The sequence below is a fragment of the Denticeps clupeoides genome, chromosome 2, assembly GCF_900700375.1.
Source record: "Denticeps clupeoides chromosome 2, fDenClu1.1, whole genome shotgun sequence".
NCBI lineage: Eukaryota > Metazoa > Chordata > Actinopteri > Clupeiformes > Denticipitidae > Denticeps > Denticeps clupeoides.
Window position 1 is genome coordinate 4,420,838 of NC_041708.1, and position 15,511 is coordinate 4,436,348.

At 45.3% G+C, this 15,511-nt stretch overlaps 2 protein-coding genes across 4 annotated transcripts; one reads left to right on the forward strand and one right to left on the reverse strand.

Annotated features, from left to right (window-relative positions):
• Positions 1 to 4,828: 4,828 nt before the first annotated feature.
• h1-0 (H1.0 linker histone) lies at positions 4,829 to 6,089 on the forward strand. Its single transcript, XM_028966466.1, has one exon. It carries the CDS (start codon positions 5,010 to 5,012, stop codon positions 5,610 to 5,612), a length of 603 nt encoding a protein of 200 aa, XP_028822299.1. The 5' UTR covers positions 4,829 to 5,009; the 3' UTR covers positions 5,613 to 6,089.
• Positions 6,090 to 7,286: 1,197 nt separating this feature from the next.
• rhot2 (ras homolog family member T2) lies at positions 7,287 to 15,414 on the reverse strand. Of its 3 annotated transcripts, none has more exons than XM_028966464.1 (19): positions 15,201 to 15,414; positions 14,426 to 14,484; positions 13,898 to 13,979; positions 13,537 to 13,580; positions 13,364 to 13,417; positions 13,236 to 13,288; positions 13,008 to 13,116; positions 12,801 to 12,902; positions 12,482 to 12,580; positions 12,066 to 12,174; positions 11,535 to 11,655; positions 11,354 to 11,438; positions 10,985 to 11,130; positions 10,808 to 10,908; positions 10,556 to 10,686; positions 10,380 to 10,460; positions 10,100 to 10,222; positions 9,645 to 9,835; positions 7,287 to 7,876 (listed from the first exon to the last, which is right to left on the reverse strand). In XM_028966464.1, exons 1-19 carry the CDS (start codon positions 15,235 to 15,237, stop codon positions 7,759 to 7,761), a joined length of 1,845 nt encoding a protein of 614 aa, XP_028822297.1. In that variant the 5' UTR covers positions 15,238 to 15,414; the 3' UTR covers positions 7,287 to 7,758. The 3 variants fall into 3 exon arrangements, with proteins under 3 accessions (XP_028822297.1, XP_028822296.1, XP_028822298.1); XM_028966463.1 differs by having other exon boundaries at positions 9,645 to 9,838; XM_028966465.1 differs by lacking the exon at positions 15,201 to 15,414 and adding an exon at positions 14,583 to 15,147 and having other exon boundaries at positions 9,645 to 9,838.
• Positions 15,415 to 15,511: the final 97 nt, after the last annotated feature.

Here is a 15,511-nt window from a genome sequence, read left to right on the forward strand (position 1 = left end):
AGTGGCACTCCACGTCCACTGTCAGATGCATCTGTGGTTGTTTTCTGTTCTCTCAGACAAACAAAATGCCTTCGTCACACGCTCATTCAGGACTTCAGCACATCAACTGGTCGTCAGTGGTGCTCACATTCCGGGTGACCTCCTAACTCAGCTCTGAGGACAGCAGGGCCCAGCTCTCGCCCTCTCATTCGCCCTCTGGTGGACGTGATAACAATTACCAAGGCCTGCAGAATGTCCCCATCCTATTGCAGAACAGTGCAGTGGCCTTTGATAGACCCTGCAGTTGACACCCTCCACACTTGACCCTTCTGCACACAAGGAAAAACGCCACTAAATATAAAACTCTAGGAGAGAGAAGAAGGAAAGGAAAACTGCGAGAAAGGAGACTGCAATTGGAAAAATAATGGAAAAATGTCCATTCTGAAGAACCCTGGAACTGTAGCTTATATGGTGTTGGTGGCTGTGGTGACCCTCTGGTACATTTCATGCTGGGTCGCTTTGTTAGAAGCTCATTACCAGGAACCAGGATCTAGAGTAACTCAGAGAGAGACAGATAAGACTTGGATGGCTGTGACCGAGTGGTTATGGTAGATGCCTGTGTACATGGCCCAGGTGGACTATCTAGGACTGCCTAGGTGAGAAGAGGCCAATTCAACAAATTTTGTTAATGTAACGATGAAAAAAAATAAATATATATATATATATATATATTTTTTTTTTCATCGTTACATTAACAAAATTTGTTGAATTAGCCTCTTCTCACCTAGGCAGTATATATATATATATATAGATCTATCTAAACTGTTTACAGCAGAATTTTCTTGGTTTCATGAAACGATGACATGTGTGCAGAGAGAAAGCGTCTCTGTTATATTGTTCTCTGAGCAGCAACACAATATTGTTCTCCATCTGTAGACCTTCGCTTGTAGGAGATCATTCATTAGTTTACAGAGATGTTAGAGACACCCAGTAGCGCATATCTACATATCAAAATTCAAATAATGGCCACTTTCAACTTTTAATCATTAGTGTTTGTGTTTTTACACTTTTAAATTCAAATTTAAACAAATATGCAAATATTGCAAACATAAACAAATATTACAAATGTATGTTTTAAACATAAATTATACATTTGTAACATAATATGTGACAAGTAGGGTGAAGGTCTGCAAATGTGTAAAGTGAAGTTGTGCAAATGTCTGCGGAGGGTCCAGAAATGATTGAAAGTGCTGGAGTGTAGTAGAGTTCTGTCCTATGTAGTGTTGTGGTTGAGAGCTTGTATGGCCTGCGGGAAGAAGCTCCTCCTCATTCTCTCTGTGTTGGACTTCAGGGAGCGGAAGCGCTTCCCTGATCGCTGCAGAGAGAACAGTCCGTTGTTGGGGTGGCTGAGGTCCTTCACTATCTTCCTGGCCCTGGTCCAGCAGCGCTTGCTGTAGATGGATTGAAGGTCAGAGAGCTTGGTACAGATGATGCGTTCAGATGATCGAACCACCCTCTGTAGTGCTCGTCTGTCCTGCATGGTGCTGTTCCCGAACCAGGTTGAGATGTTTCCCGTCAGGATGCTCTCTATGGTGCAGGAGTAGAAGTTCCTGAGCACGTTGGAGGGCAGTCTGAAGTCTCTCAGGCGTCTGAGGTGGTAGAGACGCTGCCGGGCCTTTTTCACCACAGTGTTGATGTGACAGGACCATGACAGGTCCGGCGTGATGTGAACACTGAGGTATCGGAAGCTGTCCAGTCCACTGGGCTCCTGTTGATGACAGGGGTCTGGACGTTCCTCTCCTGCTTGGTACTAAAGTCCAATATTAACTCCTTTGTCTTGCTGACGTTCAGGTGGAGATTGTTCCTCTGGCAACATTTCTCCAGATTTCCAACCTCCTCCAGGTACGCTGGAGATCGTCGTTGTCAGAGATAAGGCCCACCACAACAGTGTCGTCAGCAAACTTAATGATGGTGGTGGAGTTTGTAGTGACTGCACAGTTGTAGATGAAAAACCTGTAATTGCAGCCTAAATTGCAGCCTGGTTTTGTAGCTGCCGTGGTCCCGAAGAGACTAACACAGAAATCGCGTTTGTGATATCCGTTGCACAAATTACAATAAAAGGGGACAAGAAAATTGTTGACTGAATATCTAAAATGGGTATTCAGGAACTGCAAAATGTATTTAATCATGTCGTGTAGTTGCAGAGGGTGTGTTTGGTCAAATTTTTGTACTGCCGTGGGCTGAAACACTTACATTCCTGCCAACTCTATATTTATGGCCTACTTATCCCAAATTTGGCATCATTTTGGAAACTTTTTATGGAAACATCTTTCAGGTTCATCTTCTGGGTGTCAGAAATAACAACAAACAAACTAAGGCTCTGGGTGGGTAGACCTTTCCTCATCCACTACATCCAGATAACTAGCAAGAATCCATATGCACAGTCCCTCTATACATCACACACACACACACACACACACACATACCAACAAGATTTATAGGAGCACAGCGATCTCCAGGTGTCAGCACTACAGACAGACCCTCGTCATTACACAGTAATTACATGTTATTAAAGCAGTAACAACATGGAATTGGCATTAATAAAAGTGAAAATGATTGTTATTGTCATTGTGAAACACTGCAGCACAGCACACGGTGACACACCGAAATGTGTCCTCTGCTTGTAAGCACCACCCTTGGTGAGCAGTGCGGTATTTGAACCTGCAGGCCTTTAGTTCCGAGTCCTATTCCTTCCCCGCTAGGCCACTGATTAATACAAACAGTTTCTTTAAAATGTTCAGAGGAAAACCAAGTATGTCAGAAATAAATACTTTTTATAAACTGACAAAGCAATCCAATGTAGAGACGTACAAAAATGTGGTTCTCAACCCTCTGCATTTATCAGGGTATCTATATTATTAAAGATTTAATCATTCGAAACATTAGAATTGCAGGCGATGGACCCAGCGGCGAGTCAAAATGGACCCTGTCCCTCTCCAGATGGTCTATTGGGGGAATGGGGACTGTTGCGTGTCAGCCATCATACAGAATGTGACACACGGTGGCCGTTCACTCCATATGCATTTGTAGTTTGTGCTGAGGTCATCGGAACACTTGTCCCCTGGACACACACACACACAAAACTGTCAGTCATGAGCACCACACACATCACGTCACGCCGCACTCTGTGACCAGGACGCATTTCGTGGCTGTATTCGGACCCACAGAAGTGACGTCACGGTGGAGTCAAAGTCCGTCGTCGCTCAGATGCATTTACATTTAAATTTAGAGCATTTACCAGACGCCCTTATCCAGAGCGACTTACAGTCAGTAGTTAAAGGGACAGTCCCCCCGGAGCAACTTAGGGTTAAGTGTCTTGCTCAGGGACACAATGATAGTAAGTGGGATTTGAACCTGGGTCTTCTGGTTCATAGGCTACTACCACCATGCGTTCGACCGAGCGTGGGTGACGTCAGCGTCCCGTCCCGAATTCCAGGTGCTCGGGACCTTTGCACGGACAAAAAAAAAAGTTCGCACTCATGCGACCACGACACGTAAACACAAAAGAAGCTACCCACGCGTGGCGCAAAAGTCTTTGAAAGCTCCGTAATAGCCGAAAACGAGAGAAAGAGAGGTCAGTAGGATAGTAAAATATAACATAAGTGTGTGTTTTTGTGTTAAAAAACATCTACAGAGAATTTGAGAACCCTGCATGAAGCATCATCAGAATCAGGCCCCCAGACAGGATCTAAATTAATAAAATGTTGAACTTGCGGGGATCCGAGTCGGGCTGTTCGATCTTAATGGATCCAAGATGGCGTTCGGGAGAGCGGGCAGCAGAGAATTTTTATTCTCACGTAAAATGATCAATTATGAAAAAAATAATAACCCGACAACGCCGCGTTGCGTTACGCGCTGCCTTCTGCCCCAACTCGCGGCGCGTGCGCGCGCGCGCTCGCGCGGGGTCCGCGGTTCGCCTCCTCGCGCCGCCGACCGGGCGAGACAAAGAGCGCGCGGCCGCAGCTCCTTCCCACGGGCCCCTTCCCACGAAACAAAGTGTCCCGCCGGCACCGACGGCCCACGCCGGCCCGGTCCCGGTCCAGTCGCGCCCGCGGCCGGCGCGTCGCGGTCTTGGGCATGTTGGCAACCTTCCTGCGCGGCGCGCCGGGCTCGCCGTGCGCCGCGTCCCGCGCGACTTTTCCCCCCGTCAAAGGCCGAATATGAGCGGGCGGCGGCGGCGCGGCGGCCCACGGAACCGGGCCGACACGCGGCGCCGTGCGGGCGCCACTTCCGATCGCTCGCGTGAGAATTTATAGAAGGTTTAAGAGCGAATAATCTGCGGCGCGTCACGCCGACTCGGCGCGCCGGCTGTGTTAGTTGGCCGGCTCCGGCGGCGGATTAAAAGCGAAAAACGCGTTTCGCACCCGCGCCGCCGCGCTCGTCCGCCGCGCCGGTGATTCGGCCTTCGCGTGCGCGGCGCCTTTCCGGCTCCGGCGCCGTCGGTTCGGGTCAATTTCGCGCGAATCCCGCAAAATCCGCGCCCTCGCGCGCCGCCCCGGACGGGTTTTCCGGGAAAAAAAAGTTCGTCGCGCGCCGGTTCCGGCCCGGCCGGCGGCCCGCACGCCGAGCCCGAAGCCCCGGCGTGCGGGCCGCGCGGTCCGGCGGGGCGGCGCGCGCGCCGCCGCCGCGAATTCGGCGCGAGTTCGTGGGGGAAGAAACACAAACCGGCGCGCGCCGAGTTTCGCGGAGCCTGCTCGGTCAGCTGCTGGCAGTTGGTGTTCTCAATCACGTCCGCGCGGAGCCTAGATAAACTCCGCGGGCGCGCCGGAGCGGGATACACGCCGCGGAGTTCGCGCCGGCCCACGTCAACTTTCGCGGGATCCGAACTCGATTTGTTCTTTCGGGTCGTTATTTATTTATTTATTTTTTAGTTCGGTCGGTCGGTCGTTTTTTTTTTTTTAATTTTTTTTTTTTATTTAACCTTCTGCTCCCCTCCACCGCGAGTCGCTCTTCACCCCGCCGGCGCCGACATGGCCGAGACCGCAGCAGCCCCCGCGCACAAGCCCAAGAAGGCGAAAGCCCCCAAGAAGACGACGTCGCACCCCAAGTACTCCGACATGATCAAGGCGGCCATCGTCGCCGACAAGAGTCGCGGGGGGGCGTCCCGCCAGTCCATCGCCAAGTACGTGAAGAGCCACTACAAGGTGGGCGACAACGCCGACTCGCAGATCAAGCTGGCCCTCAAGCGCCTGGTGGCCTCCGGGCTCCTGCGCCAGACCAAGGGCATCGGCGCCTCCGGCTCCTTCAAGCTGGCCAAGGCGGAGGACGTCAAGAAGCCGGTCAAGCCCAAGGTGGTGGTCAAAGCCAAGAAGCCCGCGAAGGCGGCGGCCAAGCCCAAGAAAGCCCCCAAGCCCAAGAAGGTGGCCAAGTCGCCGGCGAAGGCGAAGAAGGCCAAGACGGCGGAGAAGAAGGTGAAGAAGGCGGCCGAGAAGAAGAAGGCGCCGGCGAAGCCCAAGAAGGCGGCGAAGAAGGCGAAGGTGGCGAAGCCCGCCAAGGCGAGCAGGGCCAAGAAAGTGAAGCCGGCGAAGCCCAAAGCCAAGACGGCGGCCAAGAAGGGAGCGAAGAAGAAGTGAGGATGGAACTTTTGCGTTTCTTATGGACAAACCCTCGCCTGTAAATAGACTTTGGAGGAGCGATGATGATGATTTTTTTTTTGGTTTTGGTACATGTAATTATTTTTGTATTTTTTTTGTGCGGACTTGACCCCCCCTTCCCGACCTTTTTTACGGTTTTGTTTTTCGCCACTTTTTTTTTTTTCTTTTGCACTATTGTAACGTAGATCCCGAGTTACTTCGTTCGAGGATCCGTGGCGAAGTAAACTGTTCGTGCTATTTATTGTTTGAAGTTTTTTTTTTTATCATTATAATTTTTTCCTCTCAATACTGACATTTGTAGATCTAAAGACGTGCTTAGTAAATTAAAGCGGACGTTTTAAAGGTGAGACGTGAAAAAGACTGAAACGTTTTCACTTTGCAGAGCCGTTACTGCGTCACGTGTAATATTAACTCGTTTTTACTGTACAATAAACTCCCCCCCCCCTCTCAGTTGGACCTGGTGTGTACGTGTGTCGGTGCGTCTGAAGTGGGCGGGGGCTTGGCTGGGTGGGCGGGGCTGCCACAATTGAAGCGTTTGTTATAATTTCTGGTTTCATACAATGCTTGTATTTCAATTTATCATTTTTTCCCCCTATAATTCCGTTAGGTGACTATAAATACACATAATTTATTGAAAGTAAAAAAAAAAACAGATGGTCAGTGTCGGCAGAGTGGTGGACGTCGCAACATTGGGCAGGTGAGATACGCGAGAGAAATTGCTTTTTCAAAAATTGTGCAGTTATTATGTTAGAAAACATGTAGTTTAATTGAATGTCAATTATTATAATTCATCAAAATCCGCAGGTTTTCCTTATTTGTACTCTAAAATTCCAAAACGCAATGAATGTCTAATAAAATACCACCCATTTCACTAATCCTGTTTTTAAAAAAACATAAAACGTTAATCCAACAGTCTATAAAAAAAAAACATCTTTATTTGACCATGTTTGTGTGTACCTGTCTGCCATTCAGCCCTTGGGGACGATGGCAGTGGTGACTGGGGCATTTGTTGCCTCAGGAACACTCTCTCTCACAAGACTGATGATGATGTAAAAGAGGTGGGACTTGAACACTGCACCGCAACGCCATTGGCTGCAGGCTTGACAATAAGCCTTTATTGACAAGGAGGAATATTTACAGACACCAGGAGGCCGAGGATCTGAAGTACCATTTTGTAAACAGAGACTGTAAATCAGGACCACTTAAATATCTAGATACTGATTATAAAGGAAATAATTAGCTCTTTAGAGTGTTCAGTGAAGTATGAATCTTAACTGAAAAATTCTTAATAGAAATATTCAGTAAAAATGAACATGATAAACAGCCTTAAAAATTGCAATATTGTATGTTCCATTTGCTAAGACAGAGCTGTGTGCTCTTTCTAAATAACATCCAGTCCATTAACGAGCTGCATCTAATAAATGTAATGAGGCATGTTGGCTTCACATGGTCTTCCCCATATATTTTTTTCTAGTCATAAAAATAAAAATTCACAAAAGCTTTTTTATAAGACAAATGTCCCAATAATGCTTTTATGATCACATTTTTGAGATAGGTGGCAATAAAAACAATAATACTAAAAAAAAAAAAAAGAAATATTTACCACTCAGTACCCATAATAAATTTATTTGCATCAAAGACGAAATAAGCGCATTGTTTTGGTATAATATTTATTGTCCCAAAATTACTTCTCTTTCTTCCACTTTCAAACCTTTAGAACTGTCCCGTCCCCACTACACACACAAAATCAAATATGCAAACTCTGTTCATTTCTGGTTTATTTTGGACCTTTGACCTTTCCATATGGCGAAAATGTTGCTACAGCAACAGCAGGTCCCCATCCATACATCAAAAGGTTCGGTGAGTGTCGCATGGACACAAGAACTCACAGACATTAACGTTCCAAGACAAGTGAAGGTTCGCAGCTAAAGCATCACATTTTGGCAAATGATATCCAGTCCAGATGCCAGAGGTCAAAGATTAAAGCGAACGCCGCTGCTGGATGCCCCACCACGTCTCTATCTGAAATACCCACCGGTCTTGTTGCATTTAGATGTCAAACATGGCATCCCCGCCTCATTTGACGCTGGTAAATACCAATTGAGAGAACTTGTGTGTATTTGTGTTATTTGGAGCGGGCAAATGCTCTGTAGAGGGCAAATCCCAGCACGGTTACCATTGCAGCACCCAGAGTCACGCGTAACCAGAAGGAGGTGCTGCTCATGTCTGAGCCGTTCAAGTGCCTATGTGAACACACACAGAAAATAGTCAGTTTCATGCACAATTTAAACATTAAAAAAAGTAAAATTTCTGTTAAAGCACAGTGGCAAAACTAAATACATTGAAGACCTGGTATCGGTGTACCTCATTTCCACTACACTGGTGCTGGTGCTCGGCCGGCGCTGAACTGGGAACAAACCAAGAACTAGTGCTGCATGATTAATCTAATCGCAATCGTGATGTCAGTCTGTGCGATTACATGAATGCAAAAAGATGCGATTTAAATGATTAGTACATGGATTGGATCGGATATGTTGCCGATCAATTCTCATTCTCTCAAAGTTGGCGAGCTGACTGAAGTCTCACATCTCAGTCGGATGTGACGTGTTTGGTCACATGACATATGGGTAGACGGCGCATGACGAGCTGCATCGTACGTCAACGGCGCCGCCATATTGCGATAGGCTCTGCAGTGTCGTGAAGCACATGTCTATGGAGAGAAGTGCAAAAAATGGCTCACTCTTGTGCTGCTTGGGGCTGTACAAACCGCTGTACGCTCCAAACCAGATCCCAGGGATTACATTTCATAGGTAAAGCGGGACAATTGTTTTGAATATATTTGGCCATTATAAAATCCCGTTTTATAAGTCTTAACTTTAGCTAAGCTAGGCTTAGCTAGCGAAGCTATGCATTCCTGTGTTCAAGCCTCCAAACAACGCTTTGGCTAAACGTAGGCATTAACTATTTAGACTGTTCTTAGCTGTTTAGTTAACTTTTCTCAAACTTTGAAGGTTTCCTAAAGAAATTCACCTCAGTTTACAAATCTTAACCTTAGCTTAGCTAGCAAAGCTATGCATCCCTGTGTTCAAGTCAGCCTCCAAACAACGTTTTGGTTAAATGTAAGAACTATAATACGGGATTTTATAATGGCCAAATATAATCATATAATATATGATTATATAATCAGTTGTTTAGCCTTACCAGGGTTTGTCGTTCGACAGTAATGTAAAGAGTTTTTTGTGATTATTTTATCTTTTTTGTGATTATTTTATATTTGTAGAATATTGTATTTTGAAAGCACTGGGCATTTCAAGTAGTTTGTATGTTTCACTTTGAAATTAAACATTTCACTATTAGTTTGCGACTTTTCATTGATATACAAGCAAGTGTCCTTTATCATATCGCAATCGCATATCGCAATATTGATCTCAATAATCGCAATATGTCTTTTTCCCCAAATCGTGCAGCCCTACCAAGAACCGTTCCGCATTTACACTAGAAAGGAGCTCAATTGCATGATAAGTCACAGGCCACGCCCACTAAACAAATCCCAGCACCAAATCCATTATATCGTACCAGAAACCTCCATTGCTGCCACTTTTACATTTTTAGTCTTTCTTACGCTTTTTTAAAGCTTATTGACAACTCGTGTAGAGCCTTCGTTCTTCCCTTATTTCTTCATACTCTGTCTTCTAGTGCACATTTTAATTGTTGTTGAATTTTTATAGAAATCCATATCGCTAGAAGAACTTTAATTTCTTCAGTGCTCCAGGATACCGGACTTTGGCTCTATGCCATTTACTTTTCTAAAGCTGCCAATCACTCCGCCCACCGCCCCTTACATCACAGGCTCTCGCTACAAGACCGGCAAAGTTTAGGGCTGGTTTGGTGCATTTTTTTCTGGGTGAAAGCGCGGCACTGGGTTCCAAAATTGGGAACCGGCATGGGAACCAGAGCAGTGGAAAAGAGGTATCAGTGGTGTACATAATTTTTCTTTGTTTGTGTACATACGGGTACATAGCTGCCCAGGCCAGTTTGCTGTAGATTTGTGCAGTCGGTCGAAGGCTAGAATGGCGTATGGGGACGGGCAGGCGGTGTTTGTAGCAGAATTCGGCAGGGTTCATGCCGTACTGCTGGGGCACCTCCACCTCGTCGGCCTTACAGCAAACCAAGACGCATGGAATGCTGCTGTTCATGAAATGCTGCTGTGGATGGAGACAAAGAAGCTGGGTTATGAGTAATTTTATTAACCCTGTGAGTATACACACTTTATACACCTTGTCTGTGACATTAAATTATATAATCTTTCTATAGAGATAACTCAAGAAATACAGTAGCGAATGGAGAAGAAACCATTCTTAAGTAAAAGTAAATAGGGAAATTTAGTGACTGGGAAGGACAAAGAAGGATATAAGAGAAGCTGTTTACCAGTCTATGGAATGAAAGGAAAGAAAGTGTAGGTGTACCTTATAAATACTGGCGCAGTAGCTGAAAGAATTGGGGTCTGTGAAGTCATACATGAGACAGGCGACGTCACATGCCGCGTCCGAAGCCTTCAGGAACTCTGTTTCAACGTCAACCTCGAACAGCTGTGCAACACACAATGACAGAGTCTCAGGCTCTAAATAGCTGAAGAGCAGGTGCGACAACACGGAGACGCCCCTAAATGCTTCTGATTGGTCAGTCTGTTTTTAGGATTGTTTGGCACAGAGTTTAGAGTTGTGTTCTTGTGGCTAAATTACTCACAATAAGATACTTTTCCTGATTAGCAACCTGGACTGTGTTGACCGCATAGAGAGAGGGGCGAGCTGGACAGCATTCAGGTTTCTGGTTTAGACACACAGAAATCATTTTTCATTATATGTTAAACAAAAGCAAAATGAACATTAGGCATCAACAGCAATGTAGTGAAGGCTCCTCACTGTAAAGCTTTGCCCCAAAAAGGCCTGCAGGAAGGCACTCTTTCCAGTACCACGTGGACCAATAACCTTGCAGAGAAACACAGAGCGCTGGGTTTGGCCCTTCTCTAGATCCAGTGCTTTTTCTCTGCTCACTGAGAACACAAAAACACACAATTTTTTTTTTTAAAGCTGGGTTTGCCTGGCAAGTGCACCAAATCAAAGATTCTGATCAAGAGAAGGTTTGGACGTGGAAGTGTTACACAGTAAACCAACCTGTAATGGCCGTGGTCTGGGACTCCTGGTCTGTCAGAATCGGGTAGCCAAGGTAACCCAGGTACTCCATACACCGCTGAACATCCAAATACGCCCACAACCTGGAAAACCACCAATCAGATCAGAGGCAACATGTGCCCTGATTTACCCCTCCATGTGGGCATAATGTTGTCTTACGTCCACTGGCAGATGAAAGCGTGTAGGGAGACGTGGTTGAGCTCTGACGTGGGGACTGAGGAGTATGCCTCAGCGCCCCAGGGCATGTAGGGAAACACACTGAACAGATTCTTCAGCTCTGCAGGGGAGAGTGCATGGTCTCGGTCCTACAGACAGACATACAATACTGTCAGGCAGCACTGCAATAGTAACAGTGTGGAAATTTCATCATGATAATGCAAATTCAGAGATACTCAGTGTGCTGCAGTACAGCCTATGAGTTCGTTGCACACAATTTGAGGCCCTCAACCTCAGGACACTGATGCTGAACACCGGCTAATCAATAATGCATCATGTGAGGAAGTATCACTATACAGGCATTTCTCTTACCTCATCGTACTTATCAAAAACTTTCTGCAAAAACTGATGGCCTAGATGATTCAGTTCTGTGGAACATCCCAGAGGAACTCTCAGCCTAACGCACACACAGGAGTCAAAAAGAACCCCATTTTATGATTCTTATTAATTTTTACATTACTAAGTTTCTCTCTCTTCATAAACTCCAACTCACTGCGGGTAGAGGTAGTCATCTGTGAGCTCGAGGGTGTCATCGTAGCCAAAACGTCGCAGGATGGTCCACGTGGTCTCGTGTCGGCCGCGTTGGATAAAAAGTGTGTTCAGAAACAAAAAACCTGCAGAGGATACACAATTCAGTGCCTCCGTGCTTAAAGTGCTTGTTGTAAGATAATACTTTTCAGTTCAGAGCATAGAGATAGAGGAAATAGAGACTAATAAAGAAAAGAAACTACAGCAACAAGTCTGTTAAGAATGATGCTACAAATAGTTTAATTATTTTATGCAAATAAACTGGAATTATAAACCTTTTGCTTATAAATGGACCTGATTAGAGTCCTTCAATTCACAGGGTTATAGTACTTTAAGAAATTACCATCTTACCATCTGCTGCTGTCTTGCTAAATCCCATCTCAGGTATAACTGAACATGTTAAATTTCCCACTAGTTAATATTAGTTTATTTTAATATTTTGGGTAACACATGAAAACAGTGCACCCCTAATATTGTCCAAGTGTGTGTGGCTCACCGTTGAGTGTTAGTCCATTGTCCAGAATGCCATCGCTGGTGTTCTTCCACACCACCGTTTTTACATCTTCTAGTGCTTGGGGAGCCAACGGATTGCCGAAGCATGATTTCTGCACACATATACAAATAATGAGACAGACCAAAAAGACAGCAAAATTGACATTTCTGGAATTACGTTACTGGAATTTGCATATGTTGTACTTGCACCTATAGCTCCCTCATATAGGGGCGTACACACCATTCTGTTTTATATTATCTTGAATTGTTCCGTATAGTCTTGCATCCTTTCGCTGCAACACTGTTTCTAATATTTGCATAATATTTGAAATACAGTAAGCCCTGAGGAAAATTTAGGTGGCAAATACATACTAATACTAATGTTGTATAATGTATAACTGGTCAGTTGCAGCCGCCTACCTGGAAACAATTGAGCTCGGCGTCACTCAGTACGCGGTCGTTATCCTGGTCGGAGATGCTGAAGATTCTGCTCAGCGCGCGCACACACAACGGCTTCAGCTGAGTCAAGCAAGCACATAAACAGACAGGTCAAACCACTAAAATACAGTTAACTCATTACTCGTAACTCCCAAGCTATTTGCTGTCTCACTCAGACACACACCCAAGCCTGTGGTTCATAAGCAGGATTATGATTTAGTTTATGAAAAAAACTTGACAGATATATTTGCAACTTCACTTGCATATACAGGTGTGCGTATGAGCACGCGCGCACACGCACCTGTTTGTCTTCTGGGTCATAGAGTGGAGCAGTAGGGTGGAGAACCGCTTTCTGTGCATAGTAGAAAAGTTCTGATATGTTCTTTAGGTTCCTTGCAGAACACTAAAGATTTTTGGGACAAGATTTAAAAAGCTTTAGTATTATTTTACAATGTAAGCCAGCAGCGGCAGAATTTGAATAATAAAATGTTAGTTAAAGGCTTCTGACCTCTACACACGTCTCAATCTCTGAGAACTGGTTCATGATCGGCAGAATATTTTCCATGGAGCTGCCAGTGCGCAGGTCAGACTTGTTCCCTACTAGGATTATGGGAATTCTACAGCAGACAGACAGAAAAAAAAATCTGCATTGCTGAAATACGCTTAGATCACACAGATTAATAGATCTCTTTCAGTGTTGTGTAGCTTTGGCAAGAGAAACGGTAGAAGGACATACTTGCTTCCTTTCTCGACTCCGCCATTAACCAAAGGAATCCACTTAGTTCTGATCTGAAACCAAAATAATTTTAATTAAATTGTCATGTAGATAGGGGAAAAGAAAAAGGAAAAAGCTCACGAGGATACCTTGTCAATTGTTTCCTCTTGCGTCACATCATACACCACACACACAACATTTGCCTGAAGGTGTGAAGAACGAGTGACTGTTACTGTGTACAGGTGGAGCTGGATCAAATTCAAGAATTCTACAGTGACACTCATATTGGTCTGTGTGCAAACATGACCTCGCCGACACGCACCTTTACAATCTCTTGTCTCAACACCTCATCTGTTTGCTCTGTTTCTGTAAGACAAACACAATCCGCTGAGCAAAAAAAATCTGAATCAGAAGAGAATCAGAATATCTTTAATGTCATCGTAACAAGTACAACAAAATTAGGTGCAGACCGTGTGCCAGAGAGGTATTATACTGTGTGTGCAGAAAAAAGCTATCTTAAAAAGAAGACATATACTAATATAATACAAAATGTAATACAAACATAATACATTTTGTAAAAATGTAACAAACCAGAGCAACAAGTGTCATGACACAATGTTGTCAACCCTGTTAGTTGAATGCCAGATCGTATAAAGCAACAGAACTCATACGGGCCAGTTTACCTGAGTAATCCACTATGTGGGTGGGTACCTTCTCAGGTGTAACATCGGCTGGAATTGTGATCTCTTCAGCACGTGCCGGGACCTGGATAACAACACTGTTATTAACGGCGTGCTGACCCACGCATGCGATGTCAAATCGGGACCATTTGCACTCTATGTTGGCATGTGAAGAACAAACTCAAGGACGCATCAAACATGGCTATTCAACATGTTAAATTCAACTGGATTTCTACTGTGAGTTTAAAAATGGTCCTACATGAAAATCTGAACACGCTGCTCTGTCATCCCTTGCTGTTGCTCTTAATTTGACTACAGCTTCAGGTCGCTAAGCAACGCTTGCCATTTCGAGTGTGTGTGTGTATGTGCGTGCAGTGGTCATCTCTGTGCCCATAAATGTGATGGATTGAAATAGATAAAAATGTTAAAAGTGTGAGAGCCCTTCTTCCAAAAACACGATTCCACAAAGGCGTTTGAGCTCATGTTGCTGAACCTGTTTGGTCTGATATTTTTTTTCCCACCATCACCCACCTCGTTTGGAAACTCCTCTCCCACCAGTGACATGATGAGCGAGGTCTTCCCCACCTTGGCTACAAGGGGAAGCAGGGAAAAAAAAGTACATGCGTTGAGCAACATCGGGACAGGCAAGCACTCATCTGGAGCTCAGGATTATAACACACGCACTTACTGCTCTTGAGAAGCCGCGTAGATGTTTAACCAGCCAACAGGGTGGCACCCTGATAGCTCCCATGCCAACATGTTTGCCTTTTTTAAATTACTATTATTAAATGCCTGAAACGTAAATTCAACGCTGATTTTTTTTTAAAACTCTTGTAACTGTGCTTGGGCTTCACGTCACGTCAGCTACACGGACACTGTATTCATAGAAAAAAAAATTCTACATTTTCTTGGTACAGCTACGTACGCAACGTGCAGTGCGCATTCATTAGCAGTTTTGCGGAGAAACGTTATTTTACTGGTTCATACGGACGGTATGAAGTAGTTTCCTAAACTTAAACAAAATTACTGTTCCTTGCATCGATTCCTGGGAAAATCGAAGAGTTACAGCATGCACACGCAGGGCGTAACGAATCAGCGCGAATGACAGTTGCGTTTTAATATTTCAAATTAGCAAGTTAGCAAAACTATTTCTGCTCGCCAAATTCACTTTTAAAAAGCCAACACACAAGGCCGCTGTCCGAAACAGCTGGACTTTCTGCGCGAAAACGGCTGAAAAAAACTTCAATAATGTGAAGAAGTACTGTCAACTCGAGCCGGTTCGATGTTTAAAAAAAACTCCTCTCACGCTCTCCCAGCAGCAGTATCCGAACATGGCGCCGCATGTTGCCGCCGCCGCCGCTCTCCAGGTGCGTCAGGGCAGGACTCCGCGTCTCGCCTTCGGTTCGGGGAGGCGGCCAGGTGACCCGTGTCCGCGCAGCCGCCTTATCTCGGAGGAACTCGGGCGCCGGCCTGAGCCATTCCTGCGGCAGCGGCCAGGGACAGGCACTTCCGGTTCGAGCCAAAACATGGCCCCGCCCCGCTTCCGGTCAGCGTTAGCGTTGCGTTGAAATTAAGAGCAATAAATTATACGTGTTCAGGAAGAGAACGAGACAGGGT

Coding starts and splice junctions, on each gene's coding strand:
- h1-0 (XM_028966466.1), top strand. CDS start 5,010: ATGGCCGAGACCGCAGCAGCCCCCGCGCACAAGCCCAAGAAGGCGAAA.
- rhot2 (XM_028966463.1), bottom strand. CDS start 15,237: ATGCGGCGCCATGTTCGGATACTGCTGCTGGGAGAGC. Junction 12,581..12,800: donor ATGACCCAGAAGACAAACAG/GTGCGTGTGCGC, acceptor TGCTTGACTCAG/CTGAAGCCGTTGTGTGTGCG. Junction 11,439..11,534: donor GATGACTACCTCTACCCGCA/GTGAGTTGGAGT, acceptor TGTGTGCGTTAG/GCTGAGAGTTCCTCTGGGAT.